Genomic DNA, 25,276 nt, shown 5'->3' on the forward strand with positions numbered 1-25,276 from the left:
GGTCCTAGCTCAAAAAAGAATATGAAAGATGAAGAGTAAATTCATTGTAAATAATCATCAATACACATAGAACAAAGTTGCGATGAACGATTATATCAACAACTGAATTCTCTAAATCAGTGAAACCCCCTTTTATAGAAACTGTGGCCTTATAATCAAATGATTTCAGATGGGTCTTCGGCACGTACAAACAAAGCAAAAACAATTTGCCCAAGTTTGTCCAAAGTGCCTTTACGTGAATGCTCAATACATTTAAACAGTTACGACGCTTCAAAAACCACACTGCAGGAGAAAATATGTACAAAAGTAAAACTGTATGAAGTTCTTCATTAAAATAGTAGCTTAAACAATCCTCTATCAATACCACACAGAGCTAGGGACTAGACCTAGACACTAGAGCTTAGAGCTTTTTACATTATTACACGAAAACACGTGAATCCGTCCACATGGACATTGCAGTAATAACCATTCAGTTAAAATCAATAACCCATCCTCCAGCTGCAGCTCAGAGAGCAGGTGATGGGAAATCACTGTACATCATACAATTCTGGTTCTATCTGCCCCTTTTCGTCCTGGCTGTCTTCTCCTTTCTTTTTTTCACATGTTTAGGAACTTTGTTTTTTCTTTTCTCTCTCTGGGCTTCCTTGACCATCTTTTTTCTTTCCTGTAAAAACAAAAATTAAAAAAATTTGCGAATTTCATTCATTCTGAGTATTCATATTATTATTACAACTACATTTTTAAACAAATTAGTTAATTAATTAATTTTTGGCTGCATTGGGTCTTCGTTGCTGCATGCGGGCTTTCTCTAGTTGCGGCGAGCGGGGGCTACTCTTGATTGTGGTGCACGGGCTTCTCATTGCGGTGGCTTCTCTTGTTGCAGAGCATGGGCTCTAGGGCGCACGGGCTTCAGTAGTTGTGGCACATGGACTCTAGAGCGCAAGCTCCCTAGTTGTGGTGCACGGGCTTAGCTGCTCTGAGGCATGTGGGATCTTCCCAGACCAGGGCTCAAACCCGTGTCCCCAGCATTGGCAGGTGGATTCTTAACCACTGCACCACCAGGGAAGCCCCACAACTAAATTTTAAAATATATGTAAAAAGATAAAAAGTGAGCATCACAGAAAAAAAAATTGAAAATGATAATGGCTTGGTGGTAGAATTTGGGATGAAAATTTTAAGATTTCTTAATAGAAATTTGAAGATAGCCAAAGAGAACATGCGCTAGGGAGTTGGGTATGTCTCTCAGAAGTCTTGGAACCCTCACTCTAGAAGGTTTAAAGGATGAGGCTAAGACTAAAGAGTAACAGTTAGCCACCATGGATTGTTTCATCAGTAGCATCTCTTATGTCCACGGCCAGGAGTGGTAGCAACAGAGATTCTGGAAACAGGGAGCTGGGCTGTAACCCCCCTGAAGTGGTTCTTTGGTATTTCACCATGGGGCAACTCCAGCATCATTTGTTCTTCAAGTGCATGACAATCACTTTCCATCAATGCACTGAAACTAGTGTGCCCTCTCTCGAGGCAGTGCCCAAGGAGCTCCTAGCAGAAGCCTAATCTCTAGCTGATGTTACCACCAAAAAGCAAAGTTCACGCTTGGGAACTAAAACTTCAGGTGGAGGGACTTACTGACCAATGTGTTCAGCAACTATGATCCAGATACCTGAGCAGAGAGCCTTGAGGGGCTGTGCCGTCGTACTGACAAACAAGGGAATGTAAGTTCGTGGCTAACCTTTTTATCAACTTCAAGGTCAGCGGTGGGCTTCCTGGAGCAGGCGTTGTCTCCCTGCTCTTCAGAGTCTGTGTCAGAACACTGAGAGCTTCTGGCATCTTCTGAATCAGAACAAGTCTTTTCCTTAACTTGACTTTCCTTAATTTGACTTTCTAGGAGTGCAGGGACCTTGAAAATATCACAGGACCATGTTATTCTAAACCAGTCAGTTATCTATTGGTATTAAATGTGTTAATACCAAAAATCAGATTTCAGCCTTACAGACAGACTTTGAAAAATGACATCCTGTATTGAAACATCAAAACGATGGAATCAATGTCAGGGAGGAAGCCTGAAGTAGCCGTTCCAGGACGGCTCAAGGATGTACCCAAACGCAGGGACTGGGGCTTCACTGGGTGACCTAGATCAACAACAGGACTGTTCTACCTCCTGCAGGAAATCAGGAGGGTTGAGCCGGGATTTGGAAAGACGTGAAATACACATAGAAGTAAAAAGTGAAGTTATTTGGATAACTTTACAGTGGACTTTCTACGAATTAAATTTCATTTAACACTTGTTAATCCAATCAAGAGGGAAGACAATATTTAAACAAGAGAAACATTCATTTTTTTCCCTGAAATTTAGCAGTTTTTAAATTAACTAATTAATTAATTAATTAAATTTTTTGGCTGCGTTGGGTCTTTGTTGCTGTGCACGGGCTTTCTCTAGCTGCAGTGAGCAGGGGCTAGTCTTTGTCGTGGTGCACAGACTTCTTATTGCGGTGGCTTCTCTTGTTGCAGAGCACGGGCTCTAGGCGCACAGGCTTCAGTAGTTGTGGCACACGGGCTCAGTAGTTGTGGCTCGCGGGCTTAGTTGCTCTGCGGCATGTGGGATCTTCGCGGACCAGGGCTCAAACCTGTGTCCCCTGCATTGGCGGGCGGATTCTTAACCACTGCGCCACCAGAGAAGTCCAAATTTAGCAGTTTTTAAAGCAGCAGGAAGCATATTTAAAACCATGAGGTTTTCTCTTCATATGAAAAAACCAGATCTTTAAAAGGCGATTGTACAGAAAGGCTTTCCAGCCAGTTACAGCAGAATCTTCCCGCTCTGGAATTCAAAGCACACCTACCCCATCACACCTGCTGCATAAAACCCAGAATTCTCCTAGTCCAATTCTTCCCACAAAAAAAAAAACACTCAATTTTCAGAATGTAAACCATGATCCTTCATATTCAAGGCTTTCATTAAGAATATTAAAAGAAGTGGGACTTCCCTGGTGGCCCAGTGATTAAGAATCCGCCTTCCAATGCAGGGGACGTGGGTTCAATCCCTGGTCGGGGAACTAAGATCCCACATGCCGCGGAGCAACTAAGCCTGCGTACCACAATTGCTGAGCTCACGCGCCTCAACCAGAGAGCCCACGTGCTGCAAACTACAGAGCCCACGCTCCCTGGAGCCCACGCCACAACAAAAGATGCCACATGCTGCAACTAAGAACCAACGTGGCCAAATCAATCAATCAATATTTTTTTAAAAAAAAGAATATTAAAAGAAGAACTACCTTTATTATTGCTTAAATAAGACTCAATCCCTGCCGTTTGAAAATGTAAGACAAAACAAAGTTGCTTTAAGAAAAGAACACTACAGGAGTCTGCACTGCGAGACAGCATGACTAGCCCTTCGACAGCCTGTGCGCTGGGATGAGACCAGATCTCACTGTTGCTTTAAGTTGGTTGTAGAAACATCAACAAGCACACGGTTATTTGTTAATAACTTCACAAATGAAGACCAGGATACAAAAAGAATCGATGCCTCAGCTACAACAACAGAGCAATTCAGGGGCAGAATGAAGACTAAACCACCATTTCCACATTTCAGTCTCACGGTTAAGAAGAATGAACATAAAAAGGGCATTTCTGAAAATGCCCATGGACTTTGAAAGCATCTATACTAGTAACATTACACCACTGTTAATTTAATAATACCTGACATGAAATTTTATATCCTTTGAAAGAGTTTTCAAGTAAATGAACAGTAACACATGTTCTGCATACCTTCTGAACTCCTGACAAATCCTTCTTCAGTCCCGTGACAGTTTGGTATAGAATCTTGAAACCAAAGAGAAAAAAACAAGAATTAACATAAAACTGGACACGGAAGTACCCTGCAATACTAAGAAAGAACACTGTGGGCTAAATGATACCTTGTGTGATTATAAAAAGGTGCCTAACATTTATCTCATGGGACACAGAGTGTGTAGCATGGGTGTGGTTCTCACCCACAGGCACAGCAGGCATCAGCACTCTGGCCCACAGGCCAAATCTGACCTGCAGCCTGGTGGTTTTTAAGGATAAACAGTTGCAATCAATTTGATGATAGAAAGCCCTAACTCTGAATCTCAACTAAATGTAATGTTTTCTCCTCCCCCCCACATAACTCCATTCTTCTCTCATTAGTAGACCTGTATCATGAAAAGCTGTATGTTTTCAATTATTATTAAAGTATTTTTAATTTCATCAAAAATTTGGGGGAAGTTTTTTCTCTCTTGTTTTATAACAACCCACATAATAGCCTCAATTTTGCTTCTTGGCCTGCGAAGCCTTAAATATTTACTATCTGGCCCTTCAGCAGAAAAAAATTTTCCAGACTCTGAAACATATATGTTAGTGGAGCTAGTATAATAACCATTGATAGCCTAGACTTCTATACAAATCTTCCTTTTCCTGCAATTATAGTCTGTTGGACTCATTCAAGTGTGTCATTTCCTTTCACAAAGACCAGGGGATTGATTCCCTTTACAAGCAATGTGCGCAGAGGGTTTGCTAACGTGAAGGGAATGAGCCGTCGCACTAGCTTAGAGGCCAACACTCGAGACCGCAGGTCTGGGCCGGCAGCTTCTGCGGTGAGCTTACTTGCTGAAGACAAACCAGCGACTCACGTTGTCCTGCTGGGCGTTCATGGCCATGTCCTCTTCCTTCAATTTCATCATTATATCCATATCCCTCTCGTAATTCTTCACTTCATTCAAGGTTCTAGGAATATAAGCTCGCTTAAACACCTAACAGACGCAGAGGAAAAGTAAAATGGAGACTTATTCACATACTTCTCCTGTGCACTCACCATCCTCACCCCGTCAAGTCACAGAGGAGTTTATCACCATCGTCGCCCTCAGCGCTGATACACGGCTACCCTTAGAATAACACTTCTCTCCCCTCGTCCGTGTTCCATAGAGCCTTTCCGATGGCAGAGAAAGGGGCTGCCGCGGGCAAGCACTGCCTGCCTATGCCTAACAAAGGAAGAGGCTCCTTCACGGGCGCGTCATCTACCGTGCGCCGCAGCTGACGTGTACGGGGTACTGTATATTCACCCATCCCACCGCACACGACAGCTGTGAGGATTATTATTATTTTTTAAAAGCCTACTATACTGTGGATCACCTTCACAAAAACATATACTGACTCCCAAGATTTTAAAAAAGTCTTCCTTTTTACCAAACACGAGTCTTTAAAATCTACAGCGTTACTGAAAGCAACATTTAAATCACTTAAAAATTCACATTAGCGAACTGAAACAGGCTTTTCCTTCTTGAATCACGTCCTCCAAGGGGTTCTGTAAAAATGTTCTCCACACAGGACAAGGGTCTAACAGGTCACTGAGTGGAAGGATGTAATGGGATGTAAGTTACACAACCTCGTGCGGCTGAATCGTGTAATGTTACGTGTCAAGGAAATATCATCATTAAAAAAAACTGTTTATCTATTAAAATTAAGATCATGCCCCAGCAATATAAAAAAAAAGACCTCAAGACACAAGTGTTTCCTAAGTCAGTAAACAGATAATACATCTTACCTCTTCATCCACATGATCTTGGCTGGACATTTCCTCCTTGGTCCTTTGAGATGCTATATCCATGGCCTTGGAAAGAAAACAAAAATCACTTTCCTTTACATTCAATCCACAGAAGACACATCCATTCCCCAGTTTTAGTGGAAAGCTGTTCTAGTCTCTCTGGGTACCACGCCTTCACACTCCGTGTCCTCCAGTGGTACAGGTTAGCTCTCCACGGTAGAACTCACCAAAAAGGCTGCCATTGAACCCAGAAGTCAACAGAATAAATCAAACTCGTTTAGCCTCAGGGCATCCCTAGACTCTTCCTCAAGAGTAATACTGCTTGGACTAATTTTTAAACGATTAGCAAAAATATTTATTAAAGGAAAACTGACACCGAACGAATGAAGGAACCATTCCTCAATTCTTAAGCTGTCCACGAAGGGGATCACAGAGGAGCAGGAGGGTCCTCTCACCTTGAGTCCATGGCTCTCACGCTGCCGCACGACAGACCCCCAAAGAAAGCTCTTTGAGCAAACGATGACTGACACTAAGAAGGTGACAAAGATTCTATAGATTCTTTTGGCTTGTAAAACTGAAGATTTGTTCTCTAATCTATTTAGAATACATAGAGGAAAGCAAACAACAGTGGTACTAGAGTTTTTTAAGTTCACACACTAAAATTAGTGCTAAAGAGTTTAAGAATAAAAGTGATGGGATATCTACTTATTCAATTAACGTGATTATTTCCTCTGTGCCAGGTACTGACTAGCTACCAGTGATACAGAAAACTCTTGTCCCTTAAGAGTTCATAGCCTAGCAGAGGGTGACAAAATTAAAAAGAACTTAATGTGATAAGAAGGATACAGTGTGACTACTTCTGTTACAGAGTTAGATAATATAGAAAATATACCTATGGAAACAATGATTTCTGCCTGATTTCCCCTCGAGAGCTTTCTGAATTGAGCTTTGAAGTTCACTAGGCAGAGCAAGACGAGCAAAGGTAGAAACGGGAAGGCATTCCAGGGAAAGGGGAGAGTGTGAAAAGGTGGGATGAAACTGAACACCTGTTCAGGGGCCATGTGTTCAGTATTCTACGATTGAGAGGCAACAAAAGTAAAAACAGATAAATTGGACATCAAAACTAAAAACCTCTGTGCATCCAAGGGTGTGGTCAACAGAGTGAAAAGGCAGCCCATGGAACGGGAGAAAACATTTGCAAATCATATATCTGACAAGGGGTTAATAATCTCCTAAATATATAAAGAACTTCTATAATTCAACAACAAAAAAACAATCTAATTAAAAAATGGGCACACCTGAATAGACATTTCTCCAAAGACATACAAATGGCCAACAAGCACATGAAAAGATGCTCAACATCACTAATCATTAGGAAAATGTCAATCAAAATTGCAAGGGCTTCCCTGGTGGCGCAGTGGTTGAGAATCTGCCTGCCAATGCAGGGGACACGGGTTCGAGCCCTGGTCTGGGAAGATCCCACATGCCGCGGAGCAACTAGGCCCGTGAGCCACAATTACTGAGCCTGCGTGTCTGGAGCCTGTGCTCCACAACAAGAGAGGCCGCGATAATGAGAGGCCCGCGCACCGCGATGAAGAGTGGCCCCCACTTGCTGCAACTAGAGAAAGCCCTCACACAGAAACGAAGACCCAACACAGCCATAAATAAATAAATAAATAAATAAATAAATAAATAAACCCAAAAGTTTAAAAAAAAAAAAACCACACACACATTTAAAAAAAAAAAAAAAAATTGCAAGACCCCACCTCCCACCCATCAGCTACTCAAAAACCAAAACCAGAAAATAACGAGTGTTGGTGAGGATGTAAGAACGTGGAGAAACTGGAACCCACGCAGCCTGCTGGTGACAGTGTAAAATGGTGCAGCCACTAGGGAAAACGGTAGGGCGATTCCTCAAAAACTAAAAGTAGAATGACCATATTATCCAGCAATCCCACTTGCGGGTATACACCCAAAAGAACTGAAAGCAGGGTCTTGAAGAGATATTTGCACACCCATGTTCACAGCAGCGTTATTCACAACAGCCAACATGTGGAAGCAACCCAAGTATCCAGCAAGGGATGAACAGATAAACAAAATGTGGTCTATACACACAATGGAAGATTATTCAACCTTCAAAAGGAAGGAAATCCGGTGTCACGCTACACCATGGATGAACCTTCAGGACATTATGCTCAGTGAAATAAGTCAGCCAAAGAAAGACAAATACTGTATGATTCCACTTATACGAGGTACCTAGAGTAGGTGTCATACACATAAAGCAGAAGGGCCTTGGGAAAGGGAGGGACCGCGAGTTAGTGTTGAATGGGGACACAATTTGTTTTACAAGATGCAGAAAGTTCCATGGATGGATGGTGGTAACGGATACGCAACAGTGTACTTACTGCCACTGAACCATACACTGAAAAATGGTTAAAATGGTAAATTTTATGCTGTGTATATTTTACCACAATTTTAAAAGTTCTGTGATGCAAAAAGGCCTCTGAGAAACAAGGGAAAGGAATTAATGACCCAAAGCTAACAGGTTTCTTACTATACATTCACGAATTTGACAGCCTGTGTATCTTGCTGATGGTGAAAGTCAAGAAACCTGGCTTTACCATTGGCTTTTTACTACAGCTTGATTCCCCATCTGTGAAATCAGGAGACAGTCTCTGGAAGCTGTCACGATGAACAAAAGTCATGCCTAGCCCTGAGTCCCTCAGAAGTGCACTCGCTACTGCTATTGTCTGTTCCTCCCGTCCCGGCCCCGCCTCACCTTTGCCAGATACGCGTCCACGTTCTCGTGTGTAACTGACGGATCCGTGACGAATTCAAAGAGCTCTCGCACAGTCATCACGGCGACCCCGTGCTTCAGAAAGAAATCTGTCCCAGGAGGACATTCGTGAGAGCTTTGCGAGGGAAGAGGCTGTTAATCCAACCCCTTCATAGAGAAACAAAGAGATAAAAATACCCCGTGATCCACACTGGTGTCAGTGTCACCGCATCAAACGATTTAGCGCCAAGATTCTCTATCCACGGTTTACCAGAGTGAGAAGCACCGGCGCAAACAAGTTGGGGGACGATCCCAGCGTCCACTCACCATTGACGTTGGCGCAGTCCTTCCTCAAGAACTCCAAGGCATGCGGGTGGTCGTGCTCCACGGACTGAGAAACGTCAATGATGCACACGCCTCCGCCCTGGTACCTGTGGGCCAGGCGCGCCGGGGGTGAGCCGCCCGCTGCCTCCAGGCTGGCATGAGGGCCGGGCACGCGGGGCCAGGGCGCACCGCGGCTCGCCCACACTCTTGTTTAAACGTTTCTACTTTAGTAGCAATGGAAAGAACTAATAAAATGAACGAGGTGGGTAAGGAGAAGAGCCACTGTGACTAACAAGAGATGAAAACTGAGAAAATTTCCCAAGTCCTTTAGCCCTGCTAACGATCAGGGTGGTCAATTCTGTGACTGAGGCCACCAAAGGCAGGGAACACATCCTATCCTGTGACCCTGTGGAAGCCAACTCTACAACTGGAGAATTTAGCAAGACTTCTTGGACGGGGATTTAGTTCATTTCCCCAAAGGAAAGGTGGCTACTGGGAGGTGCGTGTGGGCCACACACTCACAGCATGTTGAATTCACTGAGATCCGCGTGCACGAGCCTGGCGTCCTGGTACATTCTCCTCATGTACTCGATCACCTGCACATACAACTCCCGAGCCTTGGATTCTGATAACTGGACGTTTTTCAAGAGCGGCGCTGGCCTTGAACAAAAATAAAGTGAACAACTCAGATAAACGGATCCAGAACAAGTCTTCTTGCTTCCTAACATTGTTACCCGTTCTTTTCTTCTATCAATCATCACTGAACAATGTGCTTCGCTCCAGAGATACGGTTCTATCAATAAAAAGCTGTCCACAAACAGATGCTTTCCCAGCTGACTGTATGAGACATTCCCCAAAAAACAAGGTGAGCTTTGTTATTCTGAAGCATCTTGGGACTTAAAAACAGCAGAACAAATGAGTAACTCTATGCATTAATAGAGTGGGAAAGATTCATTAAAAATATTACAAGACGCAAGGAGCTATTTAAATGGGAAATAGTCACATGTTGGATAATTCAAAGCACTTAAAAATACAGTTCTGGGCGTGTAATTATTAGGCCTCCTACACACTCACATGTCGTCTTTGCCAATGAAACCCATGACGAGAACATGACTTCGTAGCAGGATAGGTTCTGGGCACGGGATCTCCGCTGTGTTTAGCCTGTGATATGAAAACAGATAAACGGACAAATGAAAAGCTGAAACAAATCATCTAAAGCACCTAATCTAAAACAAGTTACAATAGCTGCAGTGCACAAGACTAGCAGTGCTGTGAGGAAACAGCACCCAGGCCTCTCGACTGTATTATTTTATTTCATAAACTCTAAGGCACCCGTGACTTTAAGCGGCACTGTTATGCGTCACCAAGAATGGCAAAACACCAGCAATTCAACTATGACATCCCATAGCCTCCATGGCATAGTTCGATGCCAGAGATGTCAAACCGTGAAGAAATGGGCGCCTTAGAACCGATGAAATACAGCAGATATGTTTGCAATTATCTTTTGAGTTGATCAGTGTGAACAATGATGACTAAAAATAGTGGCCTCATAGCCAGTCGCAAACTGAGCATAAGAAGATTTCAGAAGGACTTCCAAAACAAGTGAACTTTGCTGAATACTACTAAAATATCCAACGTACGGCACCTATGTATAGCATATAAAAAGTTAAAAGATATTTGAAAGAGAGAAAAAAAACCTTCCAATTTAAAACTTCAATTGAGGAAACTTGATCTCAGATGCCTTTACTTGATACAAAGGTGCCAGTGCAAACAAAGAATATATAAATGTGTCCAAAATGGGACTGAAGAAGAGGAAACTTCGATAAAGAGCTTAGGGCCTAACAAAATTGCCTAAAACTCCAACACCTATTTAAAAAATGACACATTATTCTCACCACCTGATTGTGTCACTTCCCTGCTTCAAATCCTGTAATGGCTCTTTATCATCCTCAGTATAAATTCTAAACCTTTTCACATGGCTCCCAAGGCTTTTCACATGACCCAGCCTTGCAGAATAAATGTGAGTCGGGGCAAAATTCTCCTGTAATGGGTTCGTAAAACAGGAGAGAGAAGGTAGCTCCTATTTGCTTGGAAATGCGTTTCCTCTGCTCACCTCTGCAGATCTAATGGAGCTCTGCGAGACCCTATCTTTGGACAGAACCACACCAGGACCTGCTGGGAGGAAAGCTCTGAGGCTGACATGCGGACACAGCACAGACACACACACCCCGGAAAGTCACCTGATTAAGTTCCTCATTTCCTTTTCTGCCCATGTTTTCACCATTTTTCTGGGGTTGCCTTTACAGTAGCCATGACGAAACCTTGAATGAGAAAAATATTTGCTATTTCGATCGTTCCATTATTCTAGTTTTTATTTTTAGGATATAGAAGTCAAGCCACCTGGGGAAAAAAAAAAAAACACCTGAGCTCACCTGAATTCCCCACTGACATACTTATCCCGGTCTTTGAACACCAAAATAGAAGTTTTATAAATTTTGATTGCTCTGCTTTCTCCATTTGTTGTGCGAGCATGATATACATTAGCCTATTTGAAGTCAAAAACAAAGAAAATTAAGTTTGTGTTAAGTAACTATAAGTAGTATTTTACTTTTGCAATCTATTTGAGTTTCTCCTCAAAGGTTAAAAAAAAAAAGTCAAGTGAACTGAACTTCTGTGCATAAGGAACACCATCCTCTTTTTAATGTGAATTAAAATATAAAACATCACACCAAACGGTACGGTAAATACACCTCCGACTTACATGTATAGTAAAGGCCAATTTAAACACATGTGAGACAGACACAGAAAACAAACTTACGGTTACCGAAGGGGAAAGGTGGGGAAGAGGGGGATAAATTAGGAATTTGGGATTAACAGATACACACTACTATATATAAAACAGATAACCAACAAGGACCTACTGTAGAGCACAGGGAACTCTACTCGATATTTTTAATAACCTATATGGGAAAAGAAACTGGAAAAGTATATATATAAAAATATATATAAATATATGTGTGTGTGTGTATATATAAAACTGAATCACTCTGCTGTACACCTGAAACGAGGACAACATTGAAAATCAACTATACTTCAATAAAAAATAAATTGAAAAAATAGGTCTTCAAATTAAATAAATATACACATACATACACACACGTGAGAAGTGGTTTCAAACATTTTTGTATTTCAAGCACGTGGAAAATATCTGAAGACATTCTTACATCTCATGATTTATAAAGTGAATTTTACTGCTTCCCACAGAATGAGTTGCTAATAGAAAAACAGCACGCCTTATATAAAGAAAACAGTGAGAAGGACATTTGTTGGCTAACAGAAACTAGATCATGACCCCCTGTCCCAGCAGTAACCGTCTGACCATCTGAACTCACTGCTGGGCACACCTGGACGGACTCCATGACCCAGGACCAAAGCCCTTACAGGCACAACTTCCTACCTGGCCATAAACATTAATAAAGCCATTTAAAAAAATTTTTTATTGGAGTATAGTTGATTTACAATATTGTGTTAGTTTCTGCTGTACAGCAAAGTGAATCAGTTATACATATACATATATCCACTCTTTTTTAGATTCTTTTCCCATATAGGTCATTACAGAGTATTGAGTAGAGTTCCCTGTGCTATACAGCAGGTCCTTATTAGTTATCTATTTTATATAGCATGTAATAAAGCCATTTTTTAAAAAATTATTTTAAATTTTTTTTTATTTTTGAATTTATTTATTTATGGCTGTGTTGGCTCTTCGTTTCTGTGCGAGGGCTTTCTCTAGTTGTGGCAAGTGGGGGCCACTCTTCATCGTGGTGCGCAGGCCTTTCACTGTCGTGGCCTCTCTTATTGCGGAGCACAGGCTCCAGATGCGCAGGCTCAGTAGTTGTGGCTCACGGGCCTAGTTGCTCCGCGGCATGTGGGATCTTCCCAGACCAGGGCTCGAACCCGTGTCCCCTGCATTAGCAGGCAGATTCTCAACCACTGCGCCACCAGGGAAGCCCAATAAAGCCATTTTTAAGAAATGGCACTGATTAAACTATCCTGGCTTGTATATGGGGTTTTTGTTTTTTCTTTTCTTTTTAAAGGCACAATTTATTTACTAAGTGCCTTAGTTTCATCTGGTATCTGAAATCAGAAAACTAACATGAAAGCATCAGGCAACCCAAGAATCGCTCACTTCTTTTCCTGTGCTAATGCAGCCATTGATCTCTGATATGACTCCTCTCGTCAACATCTTGAACAATATCATTCGTGTTCGGGGATCCAACACCTAAAAAGAAATGCAAGAAATACAAAGTTCAGAGAGTACCAAATATTTCTCACTGAAGTGTTAGACAAGAAACTGAAGAGCAAAGGCCCTATGCAATCCTGCTCAACTAAAGAAGAGTCACTACTGTGGTGCTTTTGTTCATTCTCATTTTTAGTGAATAAAATGTGAGGTGAGACCAAAGGAACCAAAGAGACAAGAAACCAGCAAGTTCACTCAGTCGTGGCAATCAAAGGCTACCAAGTCCAAGTGAAGCGGAAACCGACTCTAGACCAATGTTAGCTAACAGAAATACAATCAGACCAGAGGAAATTGTCTTTTCCAGTCATTGGTAGACAGGTGAAATTAATCTGAATAGATTTTCTCCAACCCAATACATCCAAAACATTATGATTTCAATATGTAATCAATATAAAAAGTTATTAGGGGGGCTTCCCTGGTGGCGCAGTGGTTGAGAATCTGCCTGCCAATGCAGGGGACACGGGTTCGAGCCCTGGTCTGGGAAGATCCCACATGCCGCACAGCAACTAGGCCCGTGAGCCACAACTACTGAGCCTGCGCGTCTGGAGCCTGTGCTCTGCAACAAGAGAGGCCGCGATAGTGAGAGGCCCGCGCACCGCGATGAAGAGTGGCCCCCGCTTGCTGCAACTAGAGAAAGCCCTCGCACAGAAACGAAGACCCAACACAGCCATAAATAAATTTAAAAAAAAAATTATTAAACAAAATTGTAGCCCACAATGCCTAAAGTATTTATTATTTAGCCCTTTAAAGAAAGAGTTCGCAGACCCCTGCTAGAGATGAGTAGATCAGGGAAAGGCTCTCCTTCAAAGTCAGAGCAGTCAATCTTGAGTACAAAGGACCCTCAAATTCTCTTTAACAAACAGAAGGCAACGAATTTAAAGCCTGAGGCTGTTCACACGTGAAACTGAGGCAGCCGCACATGTACATGCAATTCCCAGGGCCAGCGCCAGCAGCTCCCTGGGCGCAGGCAGCCCTCCAGCTCCAGGCAGGGGACAGTGAAAGTGGCCAGAACTAACTACAGTTCGGGGCCTACCCTTCAACGAGGTGGCTGTGGTCGCACAAGAAACCTAAGGTTAACAGAAACAAGACAACCTTGTAAGACTGGAGGACTGAAAGCGAGCTACAACCAGGACAAGTAGAGCAGCATGAAAGGAAAGTGAGTAAAGAGGCAGGAACTGCCGCTCCTTCTGCACGTGCAGGTAAACAGAGGGCACGTAAGCTGGGTGAGTAGGAATCTGCGTAGAGACCTGGGCTTCTGCAGGATCGCTGGGGAGCCAAGCGAGAGGCCCAGGAAGGAGCAATGGGCCCAAACAGCTGAAAACAAAATAGGGAAAGAGAAATAGGAGAGGCAAGTCAACTTACAAATATATATATATATATTTTTAAAATAAATTTATTTATTTATTTATTTATTTATGGCTGTGTTGGGTCTTCGTTTCTGTGCGAGGGCTTTCTCCAGTTGCGGCGAGCGGGGGCCACTCTTCATCGCGGTGCGCGGGCCTCTCACTATCGTGGCCTCTCCCGTTGCGGAGCACAGGCTCCAGACGCGCAGGCTCCGCAATTGTGGCTCACGGGCTTAGTCGCTCCGCGGCATGTGGGATCTTCCCAGACCAGGGCTCAAACCCGTGTGCCCTGCATTGGCAGGCGGATTCTCAACCACTGCGCCACCAGGGAAGCCCACAAATATATATTTTTAAAAGACAGTTTAAGACTCAAGATATACACTCTTCTTCAAAATTAATTTCCCAAGAGAAAAAGGATTTCAGGGTCTTTGAAAATGAAAGCTGCCTCATCTCTCTGAGTTGGACCACACTTCGCTCTCAATCACAAAAGAGAATACACAAAATAAATAAGTTAGAGGATGACAAAGACACAGATCCCAGACCTGACCTGCTCCCGCCAGACTGAAGGTGGAATTCTTCATTTGCACAAATGGGCTGGAGCTGAGGTTGGGATGGAGGTGGATAGAATGGGTGCTTGTGTCTTAAACCAAGAACCTGTAGGGCGAAGAGGCTACTATTCGAAACGTGTTTGTGCTTATGTGTACGGTCGGGGAGGGTGGTAGGCAGCAGAAGCAATGTTCTGACCTGTTTTATCACTCTCTTCACAACAAAAATCTGGGCCAATCCTAATACCCAATTACAACCCTCTACATGTGGGAAAATCAGGGGCTGATTTTTCCCCATTCTTGAATATAGAATAAAACAAGCATAACTTCTAAACCAAGTAAGGGATTCTAATTGAAAATTTGAAGGCATTATCTGTCTACCTCTCTCTCTCTCACACACACACACGCTTTGTGGGTGATACCTGACTCACCACCTGGGAAGGCTCACAAAATCCCTGCAGACCTTGTTTAAGACAAAAGAAAAGATTTCTGGTCTTATAGTCAATTCTGCTTCCCCCTAGAAGATGAAAGCATTGGGTGGTGGTTTCACAGGGCCACAGAAGCGGGGCATGATTCTAATTTATCTATTAATAGTCCTATTAGAAATAAAGCAAAATGTAGCTCTCTAAACTCAAAGAAGGAACAGTTTTACATAGAAGCAGTTATAGGTGACATTAGCATTAAGCAAGAAGGATGAAAGCAAATTACAACTCAAAGACAGAAGAAATGCTACTTTAAAATAAGAGCTTGCAACACATTTCAACTGTACCTGTTCTACAGTTGCTCTGTCCGCCTTATCTTTGATGCGATACCTAAGGCAGAACCAAAAAAACAGAAGTGACATTCAAAATTCAGAGAAGCCAAAATCAAAAGTTTCTAAATGTACATCGTTCCATAAAATTCCTAAGCAGGTAGTTCCTTTAATAACACGCTTCACGACCTCATCATAGTTTCATCACTTTGTGAAACTTCATTTCCCCTTAATAAGCAATTCAGTTCCCTAGGGCAAAAGGAGCATATCTGCAGTAAGAAAAAAAAAATGCCATCCACGTTTCAGAAGAATTAAATAAGTAGAGCAGTGGGATAGAGTGAACTATGTCAGAAAAAAGAAAACATCAAGTCTGTAACTACTGTCCTTAGACCTTTAATGATTATATTAGTATAGAATTAAAGTCATATACAAGGCTTTCTCTTTAGAGTCCTTTTCTACAAAGACACAAGTTTTTATCATTTCAAGACAGTTACTGCATTAAAACGCAGGCTCCGATGGCTTCGGCTCACACTAAGTGACTCAATTCACAGACTAACCTAAACTATTAAAGATTCAAACAGACACTTAAATAAGAAATGCTGTTTCTCAGAAAGCTGGTATCCCTTGGGCATAACAATAAACTAGAAGAAAACTGGTTTTTAAGTTCAGTTCTAACACTGCCATTTATATCATCTTAGTGTCACTTTCTATAATATATTGTTAATGCCTTAGAGCCATTAACAATAGGAGGTTAGCCAGATCCTAAACATTTGGCTTTGAGAACAGAGTTGTAAATGAAAACTGTTCTCTGTTGTATCACTATTTAGTTTTAAATCTGCCCTTAAATTTTTAAAAATATTCCATGGAAGGGAACAATTCTTAATAAGTTCTAAAAAGGGAACATTTTCATACTCTAACATTCTAGTTTAAACTGTAATGTACAAACACTGTTCCCCTCCTGAGAGGACATTCGTGAATTTCACAAGATTATAGTTTTAGCACAGATTTCTTAAGAAAACTCACTTAATATTTTCAACCTACAAAGGCATAGAATACCCTCATTTAAACTTAAAAAAAAAAAAAAATTGGTTCAGGTACACAAAGGAACATACTTTGCAAAAGAATTATGACAAAGATGCTACTAATTTGTCTAGAATTAGTTCCTACCAGCCAGGTTTTGTTTTATTTATTTATTTTATATGCTTGAAATATTACTTACATATCTGCTTCCTTTTGTCTAAACTTTCCCGTGACTTTGTTTATGACAGAATCAGTAACGTTTAGTTTCTCTAAAAAAAAACAAAAAAAACCCACAACGTAAAGAACATGTAAGACAAAAAGTTTCTGACTAAGCATACTTTCCGCCTTCTCCATTTTCTAAATATTTTATTATACATAGTATCTATTGTAGTAATGAAAAAAGTGTTTAATGTTTTTAAGGGCAAGCGCTAAGTTGTGCTTCCTTACTAACAAGGGCTGTCACTTTCATCACGACAGCCGTCATTTCTGAGCCATAAAAATCTAGATCCAGAAATCTCTCAAAACTACTTTACCTGCGTATGTTGAATTTCAGACTTTTTTAAATATTTTGTACGACTAACATAGATAATATAACTGCCTGTATTCCAAGTTAATTCTAAAAATGTCAGTTTCTTTTCAAATTATGGGCCCATGATAGGCAATGATGAGATATGAGAGATGCTGTACCAGGTCCGTAACGGTCAGCGTCTACGAGAGAAAGATGAACCTGCATTTCCCAAGTGGCTTCAAATCCACATTCTGATTCCTTGCTTTCAATGGCTCACTAAATGATTAATGCCACACAAAAAGTTTCGAGTAAAACAAAACGTAATTATACTCAATAGTCTAGCGTTTTCAACATTCTACTACGAGATAATCCTACTACAAAATCTAATACAAAACAGACAATAACTTGAATGGGTATCTGTAACTTCGTATTTCTACAACAGGAGAGAAAACACAACTAAAAAAGTATAAGCTAAAGTCTTTCCTTGAAGCCATGTTTTTAAATGACTAAGTTTTTAATTTTCTCTTAGTATTTAGTCAGCAACACTGAATACATCCATTGCTTAATCTAATAAAATTTTATAACACTTCGTGGTTTTTGAAGAATTTTCTCATAGCCCAGTGAGGGAATGTTATCTTAAAAACTCACCTAGATTAATTTTATTCTCAAATTTCCGTAAGACCTTGTCTGATGGAGTAGACATTTTGGCTGAATTGCAGCTGGGAGTCTGTCGATTTGCCTGGAAGAAATGAGTTCCAGAGACTAAAGCTCTAATTATAAATACAAGCCTAAGGTTCATAACGTTTTCTCCCTTAGTATTAATTATTAATTAATTAATTAATTTATGGCTGCGTTGGGTCTTTGTTGCTGCATGGCGGCTTTCTCTAGTTGCGGCGAGCAGGGCTACTCTTCGTTGCAGTGCATGGACTCATTGCGGTGGCTTCTCTTGGTGCGGAGCACAGGTTCTAGGCACGCAGGCTTCAGTAGTTGTGGCACGTGAGCTCAGTAGTTGTGGCTTGCGGGCTCTAGAGCGCAGGCTCAGTAGTTGTGGCGCATGGGCATGTGGGATTGCTCTGAGGCATGTGGGATGTTCCCTGACCAGGGATCGAACCCAGGTCCCCTGCATTGGCAGATGGATTCTTAACCACTGCGCCACCAAGGAAGTCCCATAGTTAACTATTAAAGTATCAGTACTTAGGGGAGTACCCTAAGGGAAGGGAAGGATCAATCAAATTTGCCCAAGAAGTTTTTTAAAAAGGCATTTGAGGGCTTCCCTGGTGGCGCAGTGGTTAAGAATCCACCTGCCAATGCAGGAGAGACACGGGTTCGAGCCCTGGTCCAGGAAGATCCCACATGCCGCGGAGCAACTCAGCCCGTGTGCCACAACTACTGAGCCTGCGCTCTAGAGCCCACGAGCCACAACTACTGAAGCCCATGCGCCTAGAGCCCGTGCTCTGCAATGAGAAGCCCCAGCAATAAGCCCGCACACCACAACGAAGAGTAGCCCCCGCTCGCTGCAACTAGAGAGAAGACCGCGTGCAGCAACGAAGACTCAATGCAGCCAAAAATAAATAAAATAAATAAAAAAATAAATTAATTTTTTTAAAAAAGGCATTTGAAATAGGACAAAGTCACTGGCTAAAATAAAGTCTATATAATCTGCATTTTTGCTTTTGTTTCTAACCTCTCTACAACATATTCTTCATTATTATAAATAACAAATTAAAATTAAATGCATTTTTCTGATTTGACTGGTTTCTAGATTTAAAATGTGAGAATGTTCATTTACCCCCAAGTGTATAATAAAGAGCTAAGACCAACGTTAAACTGGTTCCAGGAATTTCATTTTGGGCCTAGTGTCTCAAAAGAGGGAAAGACTAAGTACAAGGCTTAGCACTTAGACTGGTGCAATGCACAAACTGAAGTAATGGAAAAAAAAGGGAAGAGAGGGGAGACAATATCCAGAACCTATAAATAAGAGAACAGAGATTAAAAGGGCCTGTCACGAGGACTGATTCAATCCTGGTATCTAAGCGTGAACTTGGAGGCTGAGTAGTTTCTTATTTACAGGGAACTTAAAAATTGTTTTCTATTAAATATAACTTAAAATAATACATGTTCACAGTAGAAACCACAGGTAAAATTTTAATTACCTATAAGCCCAGCGCCCAAAGATTAACAGTTAACATTTAAGCATATATATTTTTCCCCCCAGCTTTATTAAAAGAAATTCCACTCTATGTTGAAATTGCTCAGTCTCACCAATGAATCAGTGAAGGAGTTGCCAAAGCAATACTGCACGTTAAGTGTGAAATTTCTTTGGTTATTCAAGAACGTATGCATTCTAGGCCATGGTATAGCTGTTTTAATTTTCAAAGAAATAGTGCTGCTTTCCCCCCCTCCCTATCTTCATGCTCTAGGAACCTTTATGTTCCAGGAAGGTGCACCGTCTGAACCCTCTGGTTCTGCACACTCCCAACTCTTAGTCCTTGCAGTTTGAGGGGCAGGCTCTACGCGGCTTGGTAACCTGCATTCTGCACTTGGTAGAAGATGGCAGATCGGGAACATTTCTCCATGTCATTAAGACAGTTTTCCATGGCAACAGACTTATTACGTATTTTGTGTCTCTGTCAGTTCATAAGTGAAAAAAAAAATCTCTACATACTCTCTGCTTTTCTTTAATTACTAATTAAGCTGAACTTTTTCTCTGTTTCCTAACCATTTGTAGTAATCTGCCTATTTGTGTCTTTTCCCAGGCAGATTTTTAGGTTTATTATCTTATGACAATTTAAATAACTTTTTAAATTTACTGATTATGGAACAAATGTACATCATTATCAGAAATACGGAAAGGATGAAGAATGAAAACCAGTAAAGGCTAGGGCTATGGTGCAATATAATCTGGTGAAAACCTTTCACTTACTCAATTCTAGAACCACAAAAAGTCCTTTTAAAAAAGAAGACATAAGCAAACAACGCAAAGATGTACAGGATCGTTCATCAGATACCTGCTGGTTACTCCCTCCACCTGAGGCTGAACACCTGGTCAGTTTTCCAAATCCATCGTCCCAGTCCCAATCATCATCGTCGTCATAATCTTCCTCCTCCTCCCTTTCTATCTCACCTTCACCCATCTTCTCATTCACGTTATTCTGAAGGTCTTCAAACAGAATATCACCTTCCTCTTTGACAGTCTTCAAGTCAATGTTTTCACTGGAAATAACAATGTTTTGGCATGTTTACACATACTCTAGTTGGACTTGCATATGTATTTATTTATGATATAGTAGGCTACATCTACACCAATAAATCTAAAAGGTTCACTTACAACATCTCCCAATAAACTCAAACTTAACACCAAGTTCTCCTGTTTCTCAGGGTTCTGTTCCAGCTGTTCACTTATTCTCCAGGTCCTACCACGGAAGAAGTACATAAGGTTGTTAAATCCACCCCTGCCTTAATGAAGTTAGAATTTATATTACTATCTTCTCTGCTGAATGAACTAACTCTGATGAGTACACCAGACCTGAACTTCAGGAAAACCATTCACAGAGCTGCTTTAAAAGGGGGTGGGGGGGGGGCTTCCCTGGTGGTGCAGTGGTTGAGAATCTGCCTGCCAATGCAGGGGACACAGGTTCGAGCCCTGGTCTGGGAAGATCCCACATGCCGCGGAGCAACTGGGCCCGTGAGCCACAATTACTGAGCCTGCGCATCTGGAGCCTGTGCTCCGCAACAAAAAAAAAAAAAAAAAAAAAGGGGGTGGGGGAAGCTTTCTGACCAAACTTGGGAATAAGTCTAAAGCCTTATTTCAAGCCTTACCTTGAACTCGTATCAAGACCTGTGTTACACAAAGAACTTCAAATCACCCTTGCTCATGAAGGGAGGGACGGTGAAGAGAAGCAGCACAAATGAGAGAAGAAGGCTGGGTATAATTAAAGAGGAGAAGCGGAGACTGTCAAACCCAGAGAACTGGCCCAGAGTAAAGGGAGCACAGGTAACAGGGTCTTTTCATACCACATGAGAATTCAGACGAGTGTTACTGTATCTTCTTAGTTTTTCAAAAGAAGCCAGAACTCTGGGTTTTTGTGTAAAATCTCCCTCTTACCTGGTATATTCAATTTGAACAAACCACTGTGCACACCAAACACAACATGTCTGCAGGTCAGATTCCAGAGGCAGTACTACCAGTTTTGAGCCCTCAGGTGGAGAACGAGTACAGAAACCACATAAAACACATGATGATATGCCCTACCAGATTAAACACAGTCAGACAGTGGTTTAAGTAAATTCAGATTATCGATCCTGACTCATTAACTAGCCATGGCTTAGAGGGCTCCAAATCTCCACGGATATGGGTGGGAAGAGAACAAATAATCAGTAAACCCCTGTTGTTGACTAGGATTTCATAAACACAATCCATAAGTCGATCCTTCAATTGCCAATAACCTAGAGCGGCATGTTAAAGCTATACTTTCATTTGTACCATGGCTTCACCACCTCGGCTGGACAATCCCTTGTTGAGGGTGGTTGTCCTGTGCCTCGATGATGTTCAGCAGCATCTCCGGTCCCTGCCTTCCAGACGCTACCAGCACACCAGGCCCCCCCGCCCCCCCCCCCCAGCTATGACAAACAAAAATGTCTCCAAAGTCCCAGGAGTGCGCAAAATCCGCTGGTTTCTATCTTCACAATGTCTAGGGTATACTCATGACCGTTAACTACTCACCAGCCACACTGGCTGTGTTTCTTCTTCCCACTTAACTTAGTCCCTAAGGCCTTCTGTACGCTCATCTGAAAACGTAGTTCTGGATGCCCTTCTCATTTCTCTGGCTAAATCCTACGTATCCTTCCAGTATTGACCTACTATCTTTGCTCAGGAAAGTCTGCCCTGTTCTTTACCCACTTCTCCTTTGTACTACTTACCCAAATCTAATACAAATAATTTGTCTAATTATTCGATATGCTTCCCCTGGTAGAGTGCAAGCTCTGTGTCATTCAGGGGAGTATTTACCAATGCATCACGATCAACTAACAAGAGATCTGACACACAGAAAGCCATCCACCTATATTTACTGAAATTAATAAAATCTATGTGCAGTGAATCCTTACTATAAAGTAAAAACCATTTTCTTGGAATTCCAAAATGAACTCTATGTTTCTTTTTGCTTTCAAGTAGGAGTTATCCTTAATTCCTTTTGCCTCTCACTTCACATCTAACCCACCGTTACACCCTGTCCCTTCACCCTCCAAAACATCCCTAGCTTGATCCCATCGTCTTTGAACTCAATTACCTGAGTACTTTTCAACTGTGTCCACCCTTGCCCTCCAAAACCATCTCCTCCAGAGCAGAATGATTCCTTTAAATCATACATCAAGTGATGTCACTGCCCTGCTAAAAGCCGTCCTGTGGCTTTCTATAAGACCTAAAATAATATCTCAAAACCTTACCGTCACTTGTAACACTCTTCATGCTCTGGCCCTTTCTCACTTCTGTATCATTACCAACCAATCTCCTCAACTACCTGCACTGTGCTCTAGGCACAATGGCTTCTAGATCTTCCTTTCACAGCCAAAAGGGATCCCACCGTAGGGCCTCTGCACCTGCTGTCCCCTGTCCTGAATTGCTGTTCCCACTGCTCTTCCTGAGGTTGGCTCCTTCGTGTCCTTTAGATCTGGACTATTTACTTATTCATTCATTCATTTTGGCTGCGCCGGGTCTCGGTTGCTGCACAAGGGATCTTCGTTGCTGCGTGCAGGATCGTTAGTTGAGGCATGCAGGATCTAGTTCCCTGACCAGGGATCCAACCCAGGTCCCCTGCATTGGGAGCTCGGAGTCTTAACCGCTGGACCACCAAGTAGGTCCCCAGATTTGGACTTAACCCTTTTCTTACAACTAAGCCACTACTTAGGTCTATCAATTGATTTTAATTGTTTGCATAGTAAATATGTCATCTGGGTTTTTAAAAAAAATATCTCTATGTACCTAATGGTGTGCCCTCCCTCCCAAGTAGAAGGCAGAACTCAATGGCAGCAAGGCCTTGCTTTGTCTTGTTCATCACTATCTTTAGCGCCGAGGACAGAAATAGGCACACGATAGGTGCTCCAATATTTTTTGAACGCTAAGTGTAGTTAAAGCTCAAACACCTGTTACCCAATCGCTCTCTCCAACTCTGCCTCTCAGCGATGCTAACAATCTGGGAACCCCGGACTCTCCGGACAGACAAGGGGCTTTCATTAACTCCGCCGGCAACTGAACAGAAAGACCTGGCTGGGATGGAGAAAGCAGCAAGAGGCTGTGAAAAGAGGCCCCGAGTGATGAATTACCAGTCTCCCTCCAAACCACAAACAAGCGTCAACTCCCCAAAGGGACCGCGGCGGCGGAAGAGAGAGCACCGTGCGCACAGCGTCGGTGTACTCACGGCTGCTTACCTGTCCGAGGAGTCGGCGTCGTCAAACTGCCCCGGGACCACCCGACTCATCAGCAGCCGCCGGTAGTCCATGACGGAAGCGCGCCGAGCCTCAGCGCCACCGGCGGCCGCTCGCCCTGCGCCGGGGCAGGAACGGCACAGGGACGGTTCTACCCGCCGATCCAACGGCCTCTGCGCGTGACGTCCGCCTCGCAAACCGCTCAGAAGCCCCCGCGCCCAAAGCGCGCGCCACGTGCGGGGGACGGAGCTCCAAACCTAGCCCCCGAGCCACCCGGACAGGAAGCCCCGCCCCGAATGGAATGCGTCTTCCCACCGGAAGCCCCGCCCCCGCGCCGGGCTGAGCGCCGGAAGTTCGCGTCCCGCAGGGCGCGAGAGGTACTCGAGGCCTGTGGGGCATTCGTGGTCCCGTCGTTCCCCGCCGAGGCTGGGCCGATTGTTCCTTCCGGAGCTTTTCGAGTCCGCTCCCCGCTTTGTGTTGTCCCGTGGAAGGACGCGTCAGCTAGCCCGGGGCTGCTGGACGTGGGGTCTCACACCGTGTAACCTCCCAACTCTGCATGGAAACGTCGATAGGGTCAGAGGGCGCGGGAGCCGGGCGGGCGCCGTTGCGGCCGCGAGGGGCGGGCGCGGCCGGGCGGACGTCACACTGGGACGTTCCGGCGCTGCCGCATCCCCGCTGCGAGGCGTGAAAAGGTTGAAAGCGTTCTTCCCCCTCCCTCGTTACCCAGTGCGGAGGGAGGCAGCCCGAAATCCTTAATGTGGAGCCGAGCAGCGATGGAGCCTGGAAGTGAGCACACGTGTGCGACCTGAAAAGTTTGTTGCGTTGTTGTGAGGTGAAAATAAGACAGTTGCTTTTCAGAAGTTTGAAATTTGACATACGACTGAAAATTTAAGGAAAAAAAAAACACTTGAGAATTTTTGCCAGTGGCCCCAGTGACACCTCTTTTAACACCCATCCTAAAACAGCTTAGGAGTGTCTCTGGAATATCTATCCAAACGTTTGAACAAGTTTTTTTTGGTTGTTGTTTTCAAGTCTAGCATAAATCGGGTAACGACAGAATGAAAAGTGAAAAAAGGAAGCCTAACTTTAAAAAAAAAGGAAATTGGTAGATTATGCCATATGAACAAAGTTGTAAAAGTGTTATAATTGGGAGTTCTAGGTTTGCAAACAAAAAATTTTGAAGGAATAAGGCCCTGGCGGTTTTTTGTATTTGGAAAACAAAAGAAGGATGTTTCAGACCCCTTTCACCACAGCCCAGGCAGCATTTACGTATTTGGAAGACAGAGGAAAAGGTGAGCATAAAGTCTGGCCGCTCACCAATCCTGCCCAGCCGGCTTGTCTCCCTGGCTTTTTTTATATTGATCCTTAACCAAATGATGACAGGTTTGAAAAAAAATTAAACCTCGGTGAATTATTTATTAATTTGATAATTCAATAAAATACCCCAGGGGAGCTGCAGATTGAAAAGTTTTAATAGAAATAAATCATTTAAGTGCAGGATTTATTCGATATATTCTCGGAACAACACTGGTTGGTTTGCTGTAGGGGATATTGAAAAACCGTAAATGGGCTCCTCCTGAGGTCTGTATAGTATGTGAGTGCAGACACTAGCACCCTTGAAAGAATGGTGAAGACTAAAACAGTCAACGAATAGGTGCTGAACTGTGAGATGGAAGTTTAGACTAAAGACGTTGAAGGAATTTAAAAACTGGGTGAACGGGTAGATAAAGTT

At 42.8% G+C, this 25,276-nt stretch overlaps 1 protein-coding gene across 2 annotated transcripts; it reads right to left on the bottom strand.

Moving 5' to 3' along the window:
* Positions 1-299: 299 nt before the first annotated feature.
* On the bottom strand, positions 300-23,851 carry RIOK1 (RIO kinase 1). Of its 2 annotated transcripts, XM_007173919.2 has the most exons (17): positions 23,548-23,850; positions 20,130-20,334; positions 17,770-17,860; positions 16,813-16,882; positions 15,612-15,654; positions 12,844-12,936; positions 11,090-11,202; positions 10,898-10,978; positions 9,732-9,818; positions 9,180-9,317; positions 8,661-8,764; positions 8,337-8,443; positions 5,558-5,623; positions 4,647-4,766; positions 3,763-3,816; positions 1,730-1,897; positions 300-664 (listed from the first exon to the last, which is right to left on the bottom strand). In XM_007173919.2, exons 1-17 carry the CDS (start codon positions 23,616-23,618, stop codon positions 554-556), a joined length of 1,722 nt encoding a protein of 573 aa, XP_007173981.1. In that variant the 5' UTR covers positions 23,619-23,850; the 3' UTR covers positions 300-553. The 2 variants fall into 2 exon arrangements, with proteins under 2 accessions (XP_007173981.1, XP_057410663.1); XM_057554680.1 differs by lacking the exon at positions 1,730-1,897 and having other exon boundaries at positions 23,548-23,851.
* Between the last annotated feature and the right edge of the window lie 1,425 nt (positions 23,852-25,276).

Source organism: Balaenoptera acutorostrata, chromosome 10 (assembly GCF_949987535.1).
Source record: "Balaenoptera acutorostrata chromosome 10, mBalAcu1.1, whole genome shotgun sequence".
Classification (NCBI taxonomy): domain Eukaryota; kingdom Metazoa; phylum Chordata; class Mammalia; order Artiodactyla; family Balaenopteridae; genus Balaenoptera; species Balaenoptera acutorostrata.